Source organism: Stigmatopora argus, chromosome 2, assembly GCF_051989625.1.
Source record: "Stigmatopora argus isolate UIUO_Sarg chromosome 2, RoL_Sarg_1.0, whole genome shotgun sequence".
Lineage (NCBI taxonomy): Eukaryota > Metazoa > Chordata > Actinopteri > Syngnathiformes > Syngnathidae > Stigmatopora > Stigmatopora argus.
The window spans coordinates 19,716,721-19,737,949 of NC_135388.1; the positions used below are offsets into that span (position 1 = coordinate 19,716,721).

General features: G+C 38.0%; 3 protein-coding genes across 6 annotated transcripts; 2 read left to right on the forward strand and 1 right to left on the reverse strand.

Moving 5' to 3' along the window:
• On the reverse strand, window positions 1–2,444 carry LOC144067314 (high choriolytic enzyme 1-like). The gene is made up of 8 exons (XM_077590936.1): window positions 2,375–2,444; window positions 2,273–2,300; window positions 2,125–2,172; window positions 1,753–1,884; window positions 1,231–1,348; window positions 757–935; window positions 513–594; window positions 1–410 (listed from the first exon to the last, which is right to left on the reverse strand). Exons 1-8 carry the CDS (start codon window positions 2,426–2,428, stop codon window positions 278–280), a joined length of 774 nt encoding a protein of 257 aa, XP_077447062.1. The 5' UTR covers window positions 2,429–2,444; the 3' UTR covers window positions 1–277.
• A 6,697-nt stretch (window positions 2,445–9,141) lies between these two features.
• atp6v0d1 (ATPase H+ transporting V0 subunit d1) lies at window positions 9,142–15,570 on the forward strand. The gene is made up of 8 exons (XM_077590925.1): window positions 9,142–9,388; window positions 10,167–10,338; window positions 10,556–10,734; window positions 10,844–10,923; window positions 12,589–12,666; window positions 13,677–13,853; window positions 13,985–14,062; window positions 14,331–15,570. Exons 1-8 carry the CDS (start codon window positions 9,262–9,264, stop codon window positions 14,490–14,492), a joined length of 1,053 nt encoding a protein of 350 aa, XP_077447051.1. The 5' UTR covers window positions 9,142–9,261; the 3' UTR covers window positions 14,493–15,570.
• A 989-nt stretch (window positions 15,571–16,559) lies between these two features.
• Window positions 16,560–21,192, forward strand: foxr1 (forkhead box R1). 4 transcript variants are annotated; one of them, XM_077595068.1, is made up of 7 exons: window positions 16,560–16,726; window positions 17,873–17,962; window positions 18,635–18,852; window positions 19,478–19,537; window positions 19,664–19,791; window positions 19,987–20,219; window positions 20,316–21,192. In XM_077595068.1, the coding sequence occupies exons 1-7, from the start codon at window positions 16,606–16,608 to the stop codon at window positions 20,342–20,344; spliced, it is 879 nt and encodes a 292-aa protein (XP_077451194.1). In that variant the 5' UTR covers window positions 16,560–16,605; the 3' UTR covers window positions 20,345–21,192. The 4 variants fall into 4 exon arrangements, with proteins under 4 accessions (XP_077451194.1, XP_077451195.1, XP_077451196.1 ...); XM_077595071.1 differs by having other exon boundaries at window positions 16,658–16,792; XM_077595069.1 differs by lacking the exon at window positions 19,478–19,537.
• The last annotated feature ends 37 nt before the right edge of the window (window positions 21,193–21,229 follow it).

Consider the following 21,229-nt stretch of genomic DNA (forward strand, 5'->3'; position numbering starts at 1 on the left):
TATGGGTTCAATATTTATTTGTCCATCTTCAAATCCCCCAGAACAGAAAACGGGCAAATTGCCTTATAGGTACGAGGTCAAGACACAACGCTAGCACAACCGATTTCGGTTCATGGTATCCCCTGCCTGGTCCCCGTATTTCGCTGGGATAGGCTCCAGAACCCCCTGCAACCCTTTTGAAGATATGCGGTTCAGAAAATGAATGAATGTATTTGTAATTTTTGAACACGTCATCAACAAGACCAAAGTACAGATCTACCAGCAACAAAACATATTTCTAAACATCACATTGATAGAGAGCATTGATGCGTGCAATGTCATTGGCTGTCATCTCTGTTGAAAGACCAAAAAGGCGGTCAGGATCCGTTTTAGAAACGATGGTTGGTTCTCCATTTTTGGAAAAAGCAAATCTAAAAGAAAAATCACATTATGAATAAAAAAGACTGTGTAATAATGTTAGAGAAATAAGGCCTCAAGACGTTATTCAATTTTAGATTGTTCAAAACACTCACTTGCTATAATGCATGATTGAGTCAAAGTCATACGGAGTATTTAGGTTGTTTGTGTTGACCTTCTGAAAGTTACTTTCCACTCCTGTGCATGAAATAAAAACAAGAGTATTTTTTTTTATCCGCCCAATCGAATGGGCAGTGCATGATCAGGATCTTTGATGTGCACGTCACAATCTCTGATGGGTAAATTCCCTTTGATGAGCTTCAACATTGGCTTGTAGGAGGTTATCCAAGGTGCCCTCACCTGCAATTATGTTCTCAAACAAAATGTTGATATGATCATCTCTGTCTGACCGAACTTGCTCATGGTGAAATCCAAGAGCGTGAAGAACTTCGTGTTGCACAATGCCATGGCGCACACAACCATTTTTCTGCAAAGAGATTGGCTGTCCTCTCGATTGACGCCCAAGGTATGACCAACACCTATCACATACATATGGGGTTTCAAAGATGTAGGAATGGGTAGGAATCTGGTTTAAGCAGTTATGCAACAATAGGTTCTTGGCACTAACACACAACACAAAGTCACATTTTTTTATTTATGCAAATTTGGCAGGTTTGATAAGTTTTTCTTTCTGCCCAATCAAGCAATCTGTTGGTTTTTTTGTTTGGTTTTTTAAATTTTTATTTATTTATTTATTTTACTTTGAAATCATAGTGCCATTAAAACATAATGTAGATGTCATCAATCGTAAATATACAGTGTGAAAAATCTTACCCGGATCCAGGGAAAAAGTGTACATAGTTTCTTTGCCTGCGCCTCCACATAAAGCGAATACACGTGCTCTGATGAAAGCTGACTAAAGCAAGAATTATTGTATTGCGCTCTGCACGGGCTGTGGAGACAAAAAAGGGTCTGTTGACATAGGAACTGGGTTTAATCATACTGTAGATAAATTGACATTCTGTGCGCCTAATTACAAAGTTTACTTTCTCTACAATAGCAGATAGGCTAACTTAAAAACAAAAACAAAAATCCCATCCTAATTTATTTCTGAATCATTTCATCTAGTTAGATGTTGGACTATGGTTTTGTATTTTGTATTGCTAAATTTGTGGGCAGATGTATTTGTCTGTCTCCCATGATACAAAGAATGGTAATGTAAAGCTACTGCTGAAGAATTTCCACTAAACCTTGACCCGAACACTACTCTCTAATTACAATTCCTTTGATTTCCAAACTTTGCACACCATCCATATAGCCTCTGTAAACATTTGTAAAGAAGGATATGTTACTTACTGAAGTCACGGGACATAGTGACAGGCACATAGACGTATGCTCCTTGTTTAGGCCATTTGCATCCACTGATTGTGCAAGGATCTGCATTTCTTAGTAAATTTGAGACAATATCCCCATGGGTCAGAAACGTTGCTGTCAAAGAAGAAATTGAATTAACATGTACGTACATATGGTTTTATTTTTTTTATATTGGGTATGTTTTTTTTCTTGAAGTAAATTACGGAGTTACGGACGATGAACACCCGAATGAATCCATCATTCACATATTCTAACTATCATGATAGATCGCACTGTTAGATGATGTGTCTATAGTTTAAATATGTGAATCGGAAAATCCCTGAATTAATTGAGCAAAACCAGGTGTTGTCGTACTTGTGTCGAGGTTTGCCGTTGCAATGTCGTCACTGACGCCAAGGGTGCCTAGTAAAATAAAAACAAAAGGGCAGTAATTACAGGTAGTTAACATTTAATTCCCACTTGTCTCTATATTCAATACTAATTTCTACATTCATTAACTTACCTGTGTAATTTTTACCCTGTGCCACAATCTGGAACACAATGCGTTATGTTATATTATTATTCAGTCAAAAATAGAGAAGGCATAAAAAAATAGAGATCTTACTGGACAAACACCCATTAGTGACAATACTAGGATGATAGAAACCATTGCAGTCATGATTGTGTTAATCTTCCTTTCTACGGGAGAAAAAAAAGCTACTGTAATCAATTTGTAAGTATATACACGAGGTACTCGTGGGAACTAGGTTTACCTTAGTCAGGCTCCAATTCTTGTATGATGTTGCTTTGCAGTTTTCTTCCGCTTAAATGCATTTTTCTCCTGAAGGGTGTGTGTGTCTGACTTGTTAATCTGCATATGCTCGATGTAAGTGTCAGGGCAATTATTTTCTTTATCATTTTCCATACGCCTTATACTCAGAAGAGTTGCAGCTGGTGCCGTAGCCTATCCCAGCCAACAATGGGCACCAGATGTGGGACACCCTGAATTGGTGTCCTGTTCACCTCAGCTAAATGCTGCCCTTATTAATGATTGCAATACCCCTTATTAAGCGTATTTAAAGATGTAGAAATGCAATGCGGCACATATTTTCACACATAGAGCACATATTTCCTCACATAGGGCACACGTAATAGTCTAAAATTTACTTTTACTCATTTTAAGAAATTAATTAATCATTTTCTTACAATTTTCTCTTGCCGCGACTCGAATTTGGATAAAGCGGGAGATGAGATGAGAGATAATTTTCTCTCATTTTTGTCTTTCTCACATCTCTCATACAAAATTGGGACACTTTGACCAATTTTAAAGGCTTTAGTTGGTAGTTGTGTGAGGACTGTGGAACGAATGAGAGAATTTACATGTAAAGTACTGCTTTACTTCCGAAATTTTCAAGTTACGAAAAAGATTTTGCAAACAATTAATTTCGTAAGTAGAGGTACGACTATACTAGAAAGAAGCATTGCCACAAAGAACAGAAAGAAAAAAAAACATACACACCAGAAAGTAATCATTTTATTACTCATTAATTACCGTAATTACTCGAATATAACACGCATATTTTTGCTATATAATTAATTCCAATAGTTGGGGGTGCGTGTTATAATCAATAACTAAAATAAATTACAAATTTTCGATCGAAAAAAGCATTGTCAAACTCACTTTGACGCACGGACATTGTGCAATTTCCAACTTTGAATTCAAAATACACGCATATTAAAGATCGTCAAGCCTCACAAACATCACAATCCTGCATTAATAAGCTGGAAAGTAGAATACTACATTGTAGTGTAGTACGTACTTGTATTTAGAAATATGTCCAGCGGGGGGCAGTACATTCCCTTGTTACATGTGATAGTCTTTTCCATTGTGCATATCTTCAAATCATTTATTTATTCAATTTGTATGTTCCTTTTCTTGTTTGAGAATGACAATAGATATTTGAATTAAAACATGGTATTGTCAATTGAAATGTAGTCAATGTTCAAGGAAGTCTAAAAGGTATTGCAACATAACATGTCTACATGATATGTTTGTCCACTCTGTGTATCATCTATTGCCCTAAAATTCAAACGCATAACTCCACGACACTCGACACGCTCGTACCTGAAGATTTCTCTATCCGGTTTTGAACAAAACAATCGTGAAACGAAGAAAAAAAGGTAAGATTTCTGATTTTCGTCAGCGGGAAATTTTAGGTGCGCACTATATTCGAGTACTGCGTTTTTCCAGATTTTTTTGGCCCAAAATTACCTGCGTGTTATTTTCGAGTGCGCGTTATATTCGAGTAATTACGGTAATTAAGAATCCTAATCCTGACTACGGTGCGGGCAAGGGTGGGCTCGATTCCCGCTGGTGGCGGTACAATTGTGAGTGTGGATGGTCGTTTGTCTCTGTGTGCACTACCGCTGAATGGCGACCGGTCTAGGGTGAAGTCTGCCTTTTGCCCGGAGTCAGCTGGGCTGGGCTCGGCTCCGGCAACCCCCGCTACCCTTACGAGGATTTACGGTACGGAAGATGAATGAATGAATATGTTGGAAATTTGAACAGTAGATTAACTTTCCGTAATTGTTTGAGATCAGAGCTTCCTCAATCTTAGGGGAATGTTGTATGACAGCATATTATTCCATTCGTGTGAAGCAGGTCCGGAAGCACTGCACAAAAAATCTGGAAGCCGGTAACAATTACTCAAGGGAATGTGTATTTTCAGCAACAATATTTCATGTTAACAAAGTGAGACTGATTTAATAATGATGTTTATACTTAATGATGAACAATCTAAGACTCGCTACATTTGATCATAGTGATATAACAACGTTAACCTGTCCATCCAACTAAATGCAATTGTCTCACAAATTCTCATGAGAATTAACGTCCGGTAGCACTTAATGAAGATAAACAAAGATAATTGTTGTCATTTCCGTGGCATTGGCATGGAAAATGGTAAACAGGTAAGGCCGGACCTAATCATAGTGTTGTATTTAAAGCATTCTAAAATATTAAACATGCATTCATTGTAGTTCTTAACATATAACAGGGATGTTTTTCCCAACAATATTAACTGCCTCTTATTATTTTTAAGCAGAAATTCATCACTATATTCGAACTGCCTCAGTATTTACCAAAACACACACACACACATGGTTAGCTTGTCCGCCTCACAGCTCTGGGGTCCTTTGTTCAAATCAAGGTCGGTCCACCTGTGTGGAGTTTGCATGTTCTCCCCGGCCCTGCGTGGGTTTTCTCTGGGTACTCCGGTTTCCTCCCACATTCCAAAAACGTGCATGGTAGGCTGATTGGACACTCTAAATTGCCCCTAGGCAGTATTGTTAGCAGGGGCTGGAAAATATTAATTTGCGTCAGAAATATATTTGTCTCGCAAAATAAATATATTTTAATCCAGGCCGCAGAAAATAAATATATTGAGATTTTTGCTGCAGGAAAACAACAATTGAAAATTATTGAAATATTTTTCTAAATCCATTTTTAATATTCACATCACAGAGTCAAAGCTTCTCTCAGTCAATGGGAGGCCAACGGACAATTTCAACGACATGTTCAAAATCATATAATGTATATAGGAAAAGTATTTAGATTTCATAGACCTTTATGATTTCGTAACTTGGATTGTTTTTTTTCGTATTTTGGGACAGCATAATTTCGATCAACTGACTTTGAGTGATAGGTAGACTACACCCAAGAACAAAGGTGTGCAAAACATGCATACTTTAAAAGGAGCCAATCTCCTACCATCTTCCTTTATTTTCAGGCCACCGACAAACCTCAGTTTTGTATGTTTTTATACCTCGCAACATTGTATGAGCTAATACAGTGATCCCTCAATACTTTGCGAGCCACGTTTAGTGAATTCAGTGCATTGTGGGGTATTCATCAAATAAAAAAAATATGTATAAAAGTTCTGAAAATTTTATTTTTGATTGCCGATTGAAAATTGAAAAAATAAATGAAACATGGATTCAACATGTATAAAAGAATACACATGATTGTACAATGTACAGTCACTAAAATAGCTTTTAGAAACCTGCAGTCCTCACGTCAAGCTTGACATCTGTATCGGAATAAAATGTTCTTCGTACCACAGGATTGCAGCATAACGACATGTTGTTCTCTTCCCATTCAATAATTACGGTACTTTTTGGAATAAACAGTATGTGCAACACGTGGGTAGATGATGTTAGGTTTCCATGTGTCATGTTTTGTTGGGAGCAGTTCGGCGGGTAAATTTTTAGCGCGTCGGCCTCAAAGCTCTGGGCTCATGGGTTCAATCCCAGGTCAGTCCTCACTATGTGACGTTTGCATGTTCTCCCCGAGCTTGCGTGTGTTTTCTCCGGGTACTCCGGTTTTCTCCCACACAATGTTCCCTCTATTTTTTTGTTTGTCTGGGCAGAAAGACAACCTCCCTGAGCACACTGAATACCAGTGTGAGCAACATCATCATTGCTCGCTATGGGCACACACCAGTATCACACCTGCCATAAGCAGGTGCATGTCTACTACACATAAATTATTTAGTAATAATAAAATGTAATGATTAATATCTATGAATGGGCGGCCCGGCGGAGCGAGTGGTTCGCGTGTTGGCCTCACAGCTCTGGGGTCCTGGGTTCAAATCCAGGTCGGTCCACCTGTGTTGAATTTGCATATTCTCCCTGGGCCTGCGTGGGTTTTCTCTGAGTACAGACGCTCCCCTACTTACGAACATTCAACTTACGAACAACGGTACATACGAACATGTCTGCAAATTGCGTTTAAGTCCAAAAATGTTCGCAAGTCCAATTTTGTATTTCGCCCCTTTTTCGGAGTAGTACTTCTTTCCGCCGCTAATACCGACGCCTGGCGCTGTGAGAGCTCAGCTCACCCAGCATCTACCTTCTTCTTTGTTGCAATGCGGTAGTGCGTGAATGTATCTCCAGTGTGCAAAGAACCTTTTTCATTTGTATCATTAAATATCTCATGCATCCAATATTGAATATGGTTGGTAAAAAGCTAAAGGCTTCTATTGAGGGAGTTGCAAGGAAGAGGCAAGCCATTTCATTTGAAACGAGTGGCAATAATAACGAAGCTTGATGCGTGTGAGAGTGGTGAGCGTTGCACATTCAGTACCATTTATAAACAGAAAGATCGAGCAGCAGGACCCAAATATTGAATGTTGCACAAAGTTTGCAAATCAATTGAATGATGCCATACAGTGCTACCTCATCATTTATGATGAAAAAAAGAAGAAAACTGTGCAATCGTCATTAGGTCGCTTCTTTTGGCCAGTTTCTAATACATAAATCTCTCTCTCTACAGTACTGTACATATTCTCTCCATTTTATTAAATGTTTTTTTTTCAGTAAAAACCAATGCGTGTTACTTATACAAGCCTTAAACATACAAATGCACTTGTATAAACCTTCAATATACTTATATCGGCCTTAAACATAAATTATAATACAAAATATAGCACTAAATCAACTTACAAACAAATTCAACTTATGAACAATCGCTCGGAACCAATTGCGTTCGTAAGTAGGGGAGCGTCTGTACTCCGTTTTCCTCCCACATGCCAAAAATGTACATTGTAAGATGATTGGACACTCTAAAATTTCCCCTAGGTATGGGTCTGAGTGTGCAGGGCTGTCCGTCTCCTTGTGCCCTGCGATCGTCTGGCCACCGATACAGGGTGTCCCCCGCCCCTGGCCCTAAGTCAGCAGGGATAGGCTCCAGCACCCCCCACGAGTGATAAAGTGGATAAAGCGGTTCAGAAAATGAATTAAAAAATATCTATGAATAAAACATCTTCATAAATGTCATTAGAATATGCACAAATTCGACTTAAATTTTACCTTATTTTACACATCTGTCCTTCTCACTTCTCATTCTCGTTCAAATGACTTTTCTGCTGAACGTGTCACTTGAGATAGTCAAGTTTCCATTTATATGCAATATTTTTCCATGATTTTGCTTTGATTTATTTAATAAGGGATAGCACATATTAATGAACATATTTATATTCATGTTAATGAACATATATATGTAAGATTGTAGCCGAGGGCTAATTTCCATTTACTATAGTCCATTGTGTAGGTTGAAGACAAACGATCAGACATACTAGACACACGCACGCACGCACACACAACCACACACACAGTAGATATAGACAGTTCTCACTCGATTTGATAAAAGGGCTGTAAAACATGAAAAACATGAGTGGACAGAGCTACTGCCACTGGCTGCCGCGTAAACGGCGCCATCATGGGGAAAGGGGTAAAAAAAAGTTTGGATTTTATTTACTGCACGCCATATGATTGCTGCTGCGCGAAGAAGACGAGAGTAGTGCGCAATTGCGCACGCGCACAGCTTAGAGGGGACATTGCTCCCACATCCCCAAAACATGCATTGTAGGCTTGTCGAACACTCTAAATTGCCCCTTGGTATGATTGGCTGGCCGCCGATTCAGGGTGTTGTCCCCCGCCTGGTGCCCATAGTTAGCTGAGATAGTGTCCAGCACCCTCTGCGAGGAACTGTGAGGCCTATGCACTAAGCACTCGTCCACTATGTTTTATATATGCAAAGAAATTGTGTGTGCTATAATAAATAACTCATCTCATCTCATTTTCTGAACCGCTTTATCCTCATTAGGGTTGCTGGGGGTGCTGGAGCCTATCCCAGCTGACTCCGGGCCAGAGGCGGGGGACTCCCTGGTTCGGCGGCCAGCCGATCACAGGGCACAAGGAGGCGGACAACCATGCACTCTCACACTCGTACCCAGGGGCAATTTAGAGTGTCCAATCAGCTTACCATGCATGATTTTGGAATGTGGGAGGAAACCGGAGTACCCGGAGGAAACCCACGCAGGCCCCGGGAAAACAATCAAACTCCACACAGGTGGAGTTGAAATGGATTTGAACCCAGGATCCCAGAGCTGTGAGGCCGACGCGCCAACCACTCGCTCCACCGGGCCCCGCTATAATTACTATTCATACACCTGTTTGTCAGTGTTTTTTTTCTATATTTTACAAGGAGACGACAAAAGAGGAATCAATCACTCTGTTCTAAATACATAGGCACTGTCTCGTTTGTAAACTGAAAGGTGTAACAGAGTGCAGCTCAAGCTTCTTGTGCGGTCCATATTTGGTTACATTCTCATACTTTGCTGCAGGGCAATAAAAAGTAGTTTCAACACCCTTGTTCTAGTAGACAATACATCACCGGGCTGCTCCATTATAGTATTACATCACAAAATTAAACTATGAAGAATCCGTTTTATATTTAGAACGATTTTACTCCTTCGATGTGAAATTGAGGATTTAGCGTCTTCTAGTGTTGACTTCTGGAACAAATAGGGAAAGGAGGGGTTGGGGTTTCCGTAAGAGACCTGATGACTGATCAGGTGACAGTCACGTGGTTGTGTCAGCTGATGCTAATGCTAATGCTAAACTGCTAGTCAGACGGTTCTGCTTAGAGGAAAATCTGGACGGCCAGACAGGATGCCTTTCTCGGAGCTTTATTTCAATGTCGATAACGGGTATCTCGAGGGTTTGGTCAGGGGATTCAAAGCTGGGATACTCTCACAAGCCGATTATTTAAACCTCGTACAATGTGAGACTCTCGAAGGTGAGTTTCATCTGATCATTTATCACTGGCCGCTCGAGATTACTAACTAGTACAAGCAATGCTAGCTCTCCTTTGGGAAGCACAAATGATCAAAAATGAAAAGTCGACCTCAAAAAGTACTCTGGTTGATGTGTGGTATTCGTCAGTCGTCAAATGGGAGCAACAGTGTCATTTTTTGTTCGTTCAAAGGCTAGTTAGCAAAATCCTGGCCTCGATTGCCATACTGTAATGACAAAGTCGTACCTTGGCATTCTTGAAAGTTAAGTTTTAAAATGTCAAAGATAATTTTCCTTTTTGATCAATTCGTTCCGAACATTCATCACATTTCTATTAACGGTTGACATGTACAACAATTATAAACTGCTGAATTCCTATGACATTATTATAGAAAGCTATGGTCTCTATGGTTCTTTTATGCTTGAGACTTTTCTGCCATAGCCGCGAGAAAATAGAAATAGTTTTACTGGTCCACGGTGAGAAAAAGGTTGGGGACCGCTGGTGTAAAGATAATCACTCAGCTTTCATGCAGGACTACTGAAATGTATAAATATTTTTCCAAAGATTTTTGACAAATTTGAGTTGAAGAAGGCCAGTAAACAACCGAGTGGGAAAATAGTTAGAAAAATACATAGTAGATTGTTTTTTAATGGCTGATATTTGCGCCTGTAATTTTAGATCTCTCACACTAAAAAGTATACTTGTCATTTCCATGCCCCAGTTTTATTTTTGCTTCTCATGAATTTATTTCATGTTTCATCCATTTTTCTACCCCTTCCAGACCTAAAGCTTCATCTGCAAAGCACTGACTATGGAAGCTTCCTAGCTAACGAGGCTTCACCTCTGACGGTGTCTGTCATTGATGACAAGCTGAAGGAGAAAATGGTCGTGGAGTTTCGCCACATGAGGAACCAGTCTTATGAACCACTGGCCAGCTTCATGGATTTCATCACGTGAGAATCTGTGTAGTAAACCAATTGTTACACAATGTAATGTGGTTCAGAACAACAATAAGAATGAAATACAGCAATATGTGCCTGAGTGTGAGACCAATAAAAAGAGATTCCATTATTAAGTTAGCTAGCCTGGTTTTCATTTGGATTAAAAATTCATATTTATCGTGGAAAATCATGACTGGTGCCTTTTGTTTCTCCGACGGTGTTACAACAGGTACAGTTACATGATCGACAACGTCATTCTGCTCATCACGGGAACTCTTCACCAGCGTGCCATCTCTGAGCTGGTGCCAAAGTGTCACCCGCTGGGAAGCTTTGAGCAGATGGAGGCAGTCAATATCGCTCAGACTCCAGCTGAACTGTACAACGCCATCCTGGTGGACACGCCACTTGGTAATTGTCTCATTTCCTTTAGTCAAGTGGACGCTAAATCATTTGTAGAAAAAAAGCTTGTAAAATCATGAGAAATGATTTTTAAACAATCTTACTAATTTGCTTTCAGCTGCCTTTTTCCAGGATTGTATATCAGAACAGGACCTGGACGAAATGAATATTGAAATCATCCGTAACACCCTCTACAAGGTAAAACAATGTCATGGTGGCCTTCGCTACTATGCGTCCATACAAAAGCTTTTATCAAACAAATGTAGATACAGGGAGTCCTTGAGTTACGATGTCCTTCACTTACGACGTTTCGAGCTAACGTCCGTACCTTGTCGGCCATTTAATCCCCAGCACCATAGTTTCTATTTAGCTAGTACAGAGTGCCTCCGTGTATTTGTGTGCCAGGAGTGTCTTTGCCTTTTACACCCTTCTTTTTTCACACTATTGTCACAAAAAAAGGAAGCTGATACAGCCAAAAGAAAAACTCAAGTCAGCGGATATTCGTGTTCTAGAATGATGCACTGCACGTTATGGGAAATGCACGAAAAACATCCCAAATGAGTGGAAAGGCAGTTGACTTCTGTGTGCTTGCATAATTTAAAAATAAAATAAAGTGCCCAATCCTGAAACTGTTACATCTGCATGCGTGTTACGTGCACATTATATACAAAATTATGTGAATCCCCTGATCAGTGAATCGTCTGTTATTCGAAACTATGTAAGTACAGTTGCAAAGAATATCACAGTTTGCCTACACAAAGTTGCACATGTCGTCACATCCCACTCTCCAGCAATATTGTTTTTATTTTAATATATTTTACTTGTATCAAGTACAGTGGTACCTCGACATACGAGCACCCCGACATACGAGCAATTCGAGATGAGTAAAATTTCGAGCAAATAATTATCTCTAGATACGAGAAAGCCAGGTGGCCAAGACATGAGAGGCTGTTTATGATTTTAGCGCACTGTCTTTTTTGCCGCATCTCTTTCGTGTATAACAGATATCTACGAGCACTGGGCGGAGCGTTGCATTTTTTTCAGTGTTTTTTTCCCCTTCACTCACGTGAATGGCGGAGCGATTGCCAATACGAGGTGTATATATTACTTCTCGTTGGCAAGTGGTCGTGCGTTATTCTATTGTGAGGACATTTGTGTGCATCATTTTCGGAATATTTTGAAGGGAATACAAAAGCAAACAGCCCATCAATAGTGAAAGTCAGGGTGGAGGCAGGGCAAACATAGCTAACCCGGCCGGGAGAAAAAAGTAGTATAAAAATGTAAAACAAAATTACAATTAAGTTTAGTGTAAGGTTAGATTTAACTTATTTTTGAGTGTGTCTGCATCGTAATCCAAGTTCATTTAAATTTGTTTATGTTATGAAACGAGTGTGTTGCCGTGCAAAAAGCGCCCCCCTCTCTCTGTCCGTCTCTCTCTCTCTTCCCCCTATTAAACACATTTTAGTAATATTAAACCACTAGTTATGTGCTACTTTGTTAATAGATGGCGAATTAGAAGAAATAAAACATTTTTTCCAATCAAATATCCTGTTTTTGGTGTTTTTTCAGAGGTTTGGAAGAAATTAATTTGTTTTTATTTCATTTCAATGGGAAACGTTCGTTCGAGTTACGAGAATATCGACATACGAGCGCAGTCCCGGAACGAATTAAGATCGTATCTCGAGGTACCACTGTACTTTGACATTAGCAGTGATATCTGACGGTAATTTGGGTTACGTCGCCAGGATCGAAACGCACTTGTTCGTAACTTGAGGACTCGATGTGTTATAGAGAGCTTTCCAATTCAATACTGTACCCTGTGGCAATGATTTCATTTGCTACCTTTTTTGTTGTTTTTCTCAGGCTTATCTTGAAGCATTCTATAAATTCTGTTCCAATCTGGGAGGAACTACAGCAGATACCATGTGTCCAATCTTGGAGGTGAGGTTTTTGTATGACTTGTAAATTCAAAATAACAACGCGACAGAATCTCAAGCCCATTTTTTTGAGCGTGTGCTTTTTTTAAATGTATTTTTGTATAAGCTAATTTGTTCAGGAAGTTGTTTCGTAACTTGAATTTTTCGTAGATAGCCGCATTTTACATGTAAATGCCCTAATGTGTTGCAAGGTCTACAATACTACCCCCTAAACCAGGGTTCATCAACTCCGGTCCTCAAGGGCACCTACCCAGTTTGTTTTCCACGTCTGCTTCCTCCTATTCACCTGAATCAAATAAACAGGATATTTATAAGGTCTCTGGACAGCTTGTTGATGAGTATATCATTGATTCAAGTGTGGTAGAGGAGGGAGATTTGGAAAACAGGGTTAGGGGCCCTTGAGGACCAGAGTTGGTGACCCCTGCCCTCAACCCTAAAAAAAATATACAAGTATACAAATTTCCAGAGGGCGGCCCGGCGGCTGAATGGGTAGCGCGTCGACCTCACAGTGGGACACCTGGGTTCAAATCCAGGTCGGTCCATCTGTATGGAGTTTGCATGTTCTTCCTGGCCTGTGTGGGTTTTCTCTGGGTACTCCGGTTTGCTCCCACATTCCAAAGACATGCATGGTAGGCTGATTGGACACTCTAAATTGCCCTTAGGTATGAGTGTGACTATGAATGGTTGTTTGTCTCCCCTGCCTCTGGTCCGCAGTCAGCTGGGATAGGCTCCAGCACCCCCCGCGACCCTAGTAAGGATAAAGCGGTTCAGAAAATGAGATGAGACCAATTTCCAAATCTGTCCTCACGGGCCGCCGTGGGTTCTGATTTTTGTTCCAGCCAAACGAGCACAGACAGTTTATCAATGAGGCATCTGCTAAAACAAGCAGTACCTGACAGCAAATTGCTTAGTGAAAAGGTGTCTTTATGTTTGGTTGGACTGAAATCCTGCACCCACCAGCATGTGTGGAATAATTTGGGGACCCCTGCGTTAACCTTTCTGTCCTTGCTGCAGTTTGAGGCTGATCGAAGAGCCTTCATCATCACCATCAATTCATTTGGCACAGAGCTTTCTAAGGAAGACCGTGCCAAGCTCTTTCCCCATTGCGGCAAGCTTTACCCAGAAGGCCTCGCTCAGCTAGCCCGCGCAGACGACTATGAGCAGGTCAAGGCGGTGGCTGATTACTATCCTGTAAGTTCTCAAGTTTTTAAAACTAAATTTTCTAAAATGTCTAAATCCCTCTATTTCCTTCCCTTTTTCCTATTGTGTTTATGCTTGCTGAGCATCTAACTGTTATGAAATGTATTTGTGTATTTCTTCAGGAGTATAAGCTGTTGTTTGAGGGTGCTGGCAGTAACCCAGGCGACAAAACGCTGGAGGATCGCTTCTTTGAACATGAGGTGAAGAAAATAAACACACATCAGGGTGATTTAAAAAAATAAAAATACTAGCTTGATGTGGTCCTTGCTCTCGCCAAGCCAGTTTTATGTTTTTGACATTGCGTGATGATTTTAACACACTCCTATTAAATCACAATGGATGAGACCGCCACTTGCTGATTAGTGTGACACAATAAGGTCTTTTCTTTCCTTCGTTTTATTTTCTCTGCCAAATTCTGATGTTTCACTGTTCCAATGCATCTTCCTGTTCTTTCCCTCCTTCTGGCAGGTCAAGTTGAATAAACTGGCTTTCCTCAACCAGTTCCATTTTAGTGTTTTCTACGCCTACGTCAAGCTGAAGGAGCAGGAGTGCAGGAATATTGTCTGGATTGCCGAGTGTATCGCCCAGAGGCACCGTGCCAAGATTGACAACTACATTCCTATCTTTTGAGATCCACCCTAAACTTTCTCTCCCACCGTGGTGTTAAAGCATCTGTTGCTGCCATGCTAAACATCCTTCATTCTTTAGGTGTTTGTGTGAATTGGTTGTCAAGAAGCAAACTATTTTAAGACCCTTTTAAACAAGTGGTCATGCAATGGTTATTGACAAAGCCCCAGGTTTAACCTTTGAAATGAATTGCTTCTGATTAATATCATTATACAGATTGTGACGGTGACTATTTAATTTCCCTTTTGGTTTAAACACACCATCAAATTTAACTCACCGGGATAATGAGTGAGTACCAAAACAAACACAACTGGGACATATTTGTTGTTTATTCTGCAACACTTTTAGATGAGCCCTTATTGATAAAACAAAACCATTCATGAAAACATTAAATGTACTTAAGACTGATTACTGTTTTGCAGTTTTGAAACAATATTTGCAAGAGCTGGTCAGTAAAAACAATCATAATCCAGTCAGATATTCCCATGTTGCTCTAAATAAAAAAATAATTGGGATCAGAACTGAAAATGAACATATTTGACATGTGTTTTATTGATAAAGATAAATTGATCCCTTTTTGAGGCGCTTTTCAAATCCAGGTTCGCCAACAAAAAAAAACTACCCTGTTGCATACAATTTTTTTTTCTGGTTTATAGTCTCCTCAATGAGTAAAATGAAACCAAGGAGTACCCTGATGATATATTTCCCTGAAGAAAACATTCCATTCCACGATGCTAGTTGTCCGTTTTTTTGCTGTGGAGAACGACTTAAAGGAATGTTTTGTTGTATTCCCCTGAACAAAACTAGTCAAATGTCTTGTGTTCCTCTGAGCAAAGCTGTAGAGTGAAATGTTTTTGTCAGCTCAACTCGTATTGCCTTTAGGATGTGTACTCTAGAATCCTGCACGTTGTTGTAAATGTATGAAAGATGGAACTATATTAAAAATATAGCTATTTAAATGTATATTTAACAATTTGTTTGTGTTTTCTCATGCTGTATAAATTGCTTTATATCCTGGTTGATGTTTCCTGTGAAGTTGTTCAAAATGTGAGCAAAACAAAATAAATTTTCCTCTCCACAATGTGTTGGTGTTAGACTCAATACTCATGCATTTGTTATGGTATACAGTGGAAAAGTTTATCTCAATTTTTTATTATTTACAAAATAACTAACATCCTTTTTAGAAAAAAAATCAAGTTATGATTTGAACCTCTGCTTGTAGTATTTTGACTTTGGGTCACTAGGGAAATTCCTTTAAACCTTTATATTGACTTTTGGCCTATTACAAAAACAACGTCTAATATTAGCTAGCAATTGTTATTGATTGATTTTCATTGTATTGATACATTTAGTGTTATAATATAAGTGGTGGACTGATGGCTTGAGTGGTTAGCATGTTGGCCTCACAGCTCTGGGGTCCTGGGTTCAAATCTGGGTTGGTCACAGTACTACAAGGGCCTGGCATCCACTTATGATGTGAACATAATTTTTCTCAAAAGCTACATCATGTAAAAAGACAATTCTTTGTTTTACATTCATCAGGTCACAATTAGCCTAAATATGTGAGATAAAATAAAAATGCATGCCTTGCAAGAGACTGGTTCTTAGGAGGTTAAAATGGGCGCACTGGATGTGAATACTCATGTTTCAATGCCATTAACGGTACTGGACGTCCAAAACTATTTTTATTGGGAAGGCAGAATGAACATTGGAAAATTTAATGTACATTTATTCACCCTTCCAATTAAAATATTTTGTACGTCTAGCACTGTCAATGGCATCTAATGGGTGGCGTGCAAGGGTATAAAATAAATAATGTATTCATGAAAGGGGTACTGAACATGCTTCAGTCCCATTAGAGTTGTTTTTGTGTGTGCTTTATTTATTGAGTTTTTTGTCTCTTTTATGTCCCAAATGAGTTTTAAAACATTTATTGTGAAATGATTAATTGCACAGCTGTGAGGCAAATGTATTTGTAAAGATTGCTGCATGAGGCTAAACTCTTTCATGGTTTAATTAATAACAATGAGCCCCAGCTGCAACAGCATGATTACCCAGGTTTGTCTGAATTCAAAAATCCAAAGGCAGAAGGGAGTGTTCTTTTCAAAGTTTTGACATGACCTTAAAGCTTCAAACTCCAGCTCATTTCCTTAACCTACACTGTTCTGTAGGTTTGATAGACTGGGACATGGACCAGGAGCTGAATCTGGTAACAACAACTGACCAGTTCTGCCATGGTGACTACTATTTAGTTTCCCCTTTGGGTCAAACACACTATAAAATTTAGCTCACCAGGAAAATGAATGAGTGAATGAATTTGTAATTGCTCCTTTTTAGATTGATTGTTAGTATAGCTTAAACTATAACTGAACATTAAAAAAAATAAAATATATATATATATATATATTTATATATATATATATATATATATTTATATATATATATATATTTATATTTATATATATATATTTATATTTATATATATATATTTATATATTTATATATATATATATATATATATTTATATATATATATTTATATATATATTTATATATATATATATTTATATATATATATATATATATATATATATATATATATATATATATATTTATATATATATATTTATATATATATATATATATATATATATATATATTTATATATATATATATATATATATTTATATATATATATTTATATATATATATATATATATATTTATATATATATATATATATATATATATATATATATATATATATATTTATATATATATATATATATATATATATATATATATATATATATATTTATATATATATATATATATATTTATATATATATTTATATATTCAGTTTTAGTAGAAGTTTGCTAAGTGCTGTAATTTGTGCTTTCATTACTGGGATCATCGCAACGCTCAGGCACCAAATGCTACATGTCGTGACTATTAGTGGAGAATGGGTGAACACTACACTAGAGTTTAGCGTATCATTATGCATATGTATGATAGGCTGATTGGACACTCTAAATTTCCCTTAGGTATGACTGTGGGCGTGATTGGTTGTCCGTCTCTAGCCTAGATTGGCAGGGTGTCCCCCACCTGTGGCCTGAAGTCAGCTGGGATAGGCTCCAGCACCCCTCCCCCCCCCCGTGACCCTTGTGAGGATAAAGCGGTTCAGAAAATGAATGAATGAATAAATATTTGTTCATATGAGCCTCCAAGTCTAAATGGATGGATATCTATCTACCTCTTTCAAAGGCAGCCACTGACTTAAGAAAAAAATAATCATGCATGAATGGGTAATTTAGTTTTCAATTTCACACTCCCCCTGAAGTTGACAAATGGGAATTTTACAGCCGAGTCTGTTTTCTCCCATAGATGATAAACTTGGTCAATATGTAGCATACAGACCTTCAGCAAGGCCCTCGGAAAGAAAAGATGAGTTAATTTGGTATGACAAAACATCAGGTGAGTGCAACAAATGGACATTTTTTTTAAAGGTTTACTCAAACACTTAAATTAGAGATTTTTGCCTTTTTTTTGCCAAAACTGCCTAAAACCTCAGAGTAACTAATGTAATAGGCCCATCAGCTATGTTCTCAAAATACAGTAGACAGTAGTATACAGTAGACTTTTTTTAATCTTATTTTTACATTTTATTATTTTTTTTAATACTTGACTTGATACTTTACATTATATTTCCTACTCCATACTTGAATGTATTACGACTTTACTTTCAAGACTCGACTTCAAGACTCAAGTTGTGCGAGAGGCAGTCTTTGTTCTATTAGTTTTATTTTATTTCTGTTAATTTGTTTGCATTTGAAAATATTGCATTTAAGGATTAACATTCAGAAGTGGGAAAAATACAGATTGTGTGGCATTTTACCTCCCTTGGTTAATTAAAAAAAATAGCATTAAGTTATTGGTCGCAATTTTTCCCCATTTGCACATTAGTTTCTACCTTTATCAACTGTGTGCCTGTTGTTAGTGTTTTGAGTCCAATGTAAACATTATTGTTGAAGAAAGAGAGCTCTTTCTTCCTCCATGGATTGAATTAATTTCAGGTAGTGAATAAGACATTTCATAATCTTATCTGATATGAAATGTCCTTAAAATAATGTCCTTTTTTTTTGTCAGACACTTTTGTAAAGCCAAACCTGTGGCTCCTCGTCAATCCTAACATTGCCTGTCCGATCCTCTACGACAAACCTGCAGCAGATCGGCAAATTGCCCACATTAACCTTGCAGAGGAAATCCAAAAGCCACTGACTTTGTGTCCACAAGGCACAATACAGAATGCCTACTCTCCACAAAGGGAAAGCATGCATGTTCTCCCCTCCTCCAGTGGCCACATGGTAAACAGCCACACGATACACCAAGGACAAACATGACTTGACATTATGTCACATGATCCACAATGCATGCATTGATCAACTGTATAACTTTATATATACGTATGTATATGTGCTTTCTAGAGAACCATCAAGGCAATTCCTCAGTTAGCGGCTCGCGGCAACTCGATGATGCTACAAGCATTATAATACTATTCTTCTTCTAAAGTGTAGTTTTCTTAGTTATTTTTTTTATTTTTTTGTTAATAATCTTACCGCCCATCCATTCTTGAACCCAATTGCTTTAACGCATGGGCATTATTATGCATGCCTTAATTACTTCTTGCCTGACTCTTCAGTCACCATCTTAAGCAGTGCAAATGACATTATTGTTAACTACTTATTGTTTAACTGAGAAAATATTGCATTTGTTAAGAAGAGCAAAGTTCCAAGTCGGAACGGACAGGCCAGTTTTGTTTGATTAGACCTTGCCTAGGGAAAATTGACATTCTTGATTCACATGGGCTGTTCTTGTCACTAGTTAATATAATACAAACATTCTAAGTAGTTTTAGTGTGAAAGAAATGGTCTGAATCGGATATTATTCAATTAAAAGATGTATTACGTTTTTATCTTTCACACCAAAAAGGAAGACTGCGCTTTCCAGACAACACATCGGAGACGCAAGGGGAGACCCATCAAAATGGGGGTAAAAAATAAATAAAAATACTCCCCAAACTAATACATATGATATTGACTGATTTTTTTTCATTGGTACAATGTTCTTTTATATTGATCCCAAAATGGACTCAAAATAATTTCAGCTTGTTTTTAGGACGATAAAGGCTTGAAGCCAGGATGTTGGCCTCGTCCGCCTGTAAATTATTGCCTCCTCATTGCTCTTGCACTTAAAAGCAGCCACAATGGGAGCCTCAAAGTGCAGCAGATTTACAGCTTTACAAGGTCAGAAAATGACTGTGGCATAGCAGGTACAAGATGGAAAGTTTTCCAGCACAAGTTTCCTTTTCACTCACAACTGACACATATATTCATATATATATACATATATGAAGTTTTTTTTTTCATCCCTCGAATGGGAATCGCTCTCAAGACACGCATTGCTGCCTAACTGTAAGTCATTTTTTCCACCTTCTTCAGAGAACACTTCCCTTTCTTTCGGACGGCCCCTGATGGCTGGAAAAACACAATAAGACACAATCTGTGCTTCAACAGCAGCTTCCGCAAAACCTGCAACCAGATGTGCAGGGATGGTAAGAGGAAGTCCTGCTTTTGGCACCTGACTTTCGATGGACACTGCCGATTGAGGGATGAGATAGGCATGCTAACGGGGGAATCTTTAAAGCAGTTGGAGAGAAGCATGTCCAGCCCAGGTGTGTGTGATCGACATTAGTTGGTCTGTTGGAAACTATTTTCCCACCAATTGGATGAATATTTGATGATTAATTTTTCTATTCTTTCTATTACAGGAATTATTGCAAAGTTGGTAGGGGTGTGATTGCAATTATCCAAGCCAAGAAAGAATGGATGGATTCAAAAAAACAAGTGTTTTTTGTTTTTTGTTTTTTCAATGTTTGTTACTTTTTTATTTATTTATTTCATATTTCAATGAAATTTGCAAAGTATTGTTTAAAATTGTAGTCTTGCTTTTCTGCAAATATACTTTTGGGCCATTTGGGTAAGCCAGAAAAAGCTAATTTATGTTGTTTCTGCACAATGTTTTATGGCAGTAATCTGATGCCTTGCTCAAAGGCACCAAGGATACTTGGATGAGCCCAGGGCTTTCCAACCATGGGGTTAAGGATTTGAAGGAATTTATTTTATTTTATTTTTATTTTCCTAATTGAAGAGATTGTTTGATCTAATTTGGATGGCAAATGGTTGGATGAGCTAATCACATCTGTTTATGCACTAGAGCAATTTTTCACTGCTGTCTCATTCTCACTGCTGGAGGAAATTATATCATTTGGCTAGATATTCAACAAATGTTTGTAAAATATCCAACCTGGAACAATGACTGTGAAGGTGATCATATGTTGTGTTATTATTAATGTCAATGTATATTCAGCAACAATGTAACACTTCTAGTTTCAACTTATTTTGCATTTGAATACCAGAACCATTGATCTTGCTTGGACAACTACAGAGTGTGAGCATGTACTATTTTGATCAATTATTTACAACCAAAATGTTTACTCATGGAGCAATATTGTAGATCTAATATTTGTATTTAATTTAGTCACTTCATATAACTCATCTGAATAAAAAATGTGTGAAATACATAGAAATCTCCTTTGCATTTTAAAATCTAATATGAAGACTAAAATATAAGTTATAATGTCAATGTCAATTGTAATAAATTGGTCATTCTGTCTTCTTAGGA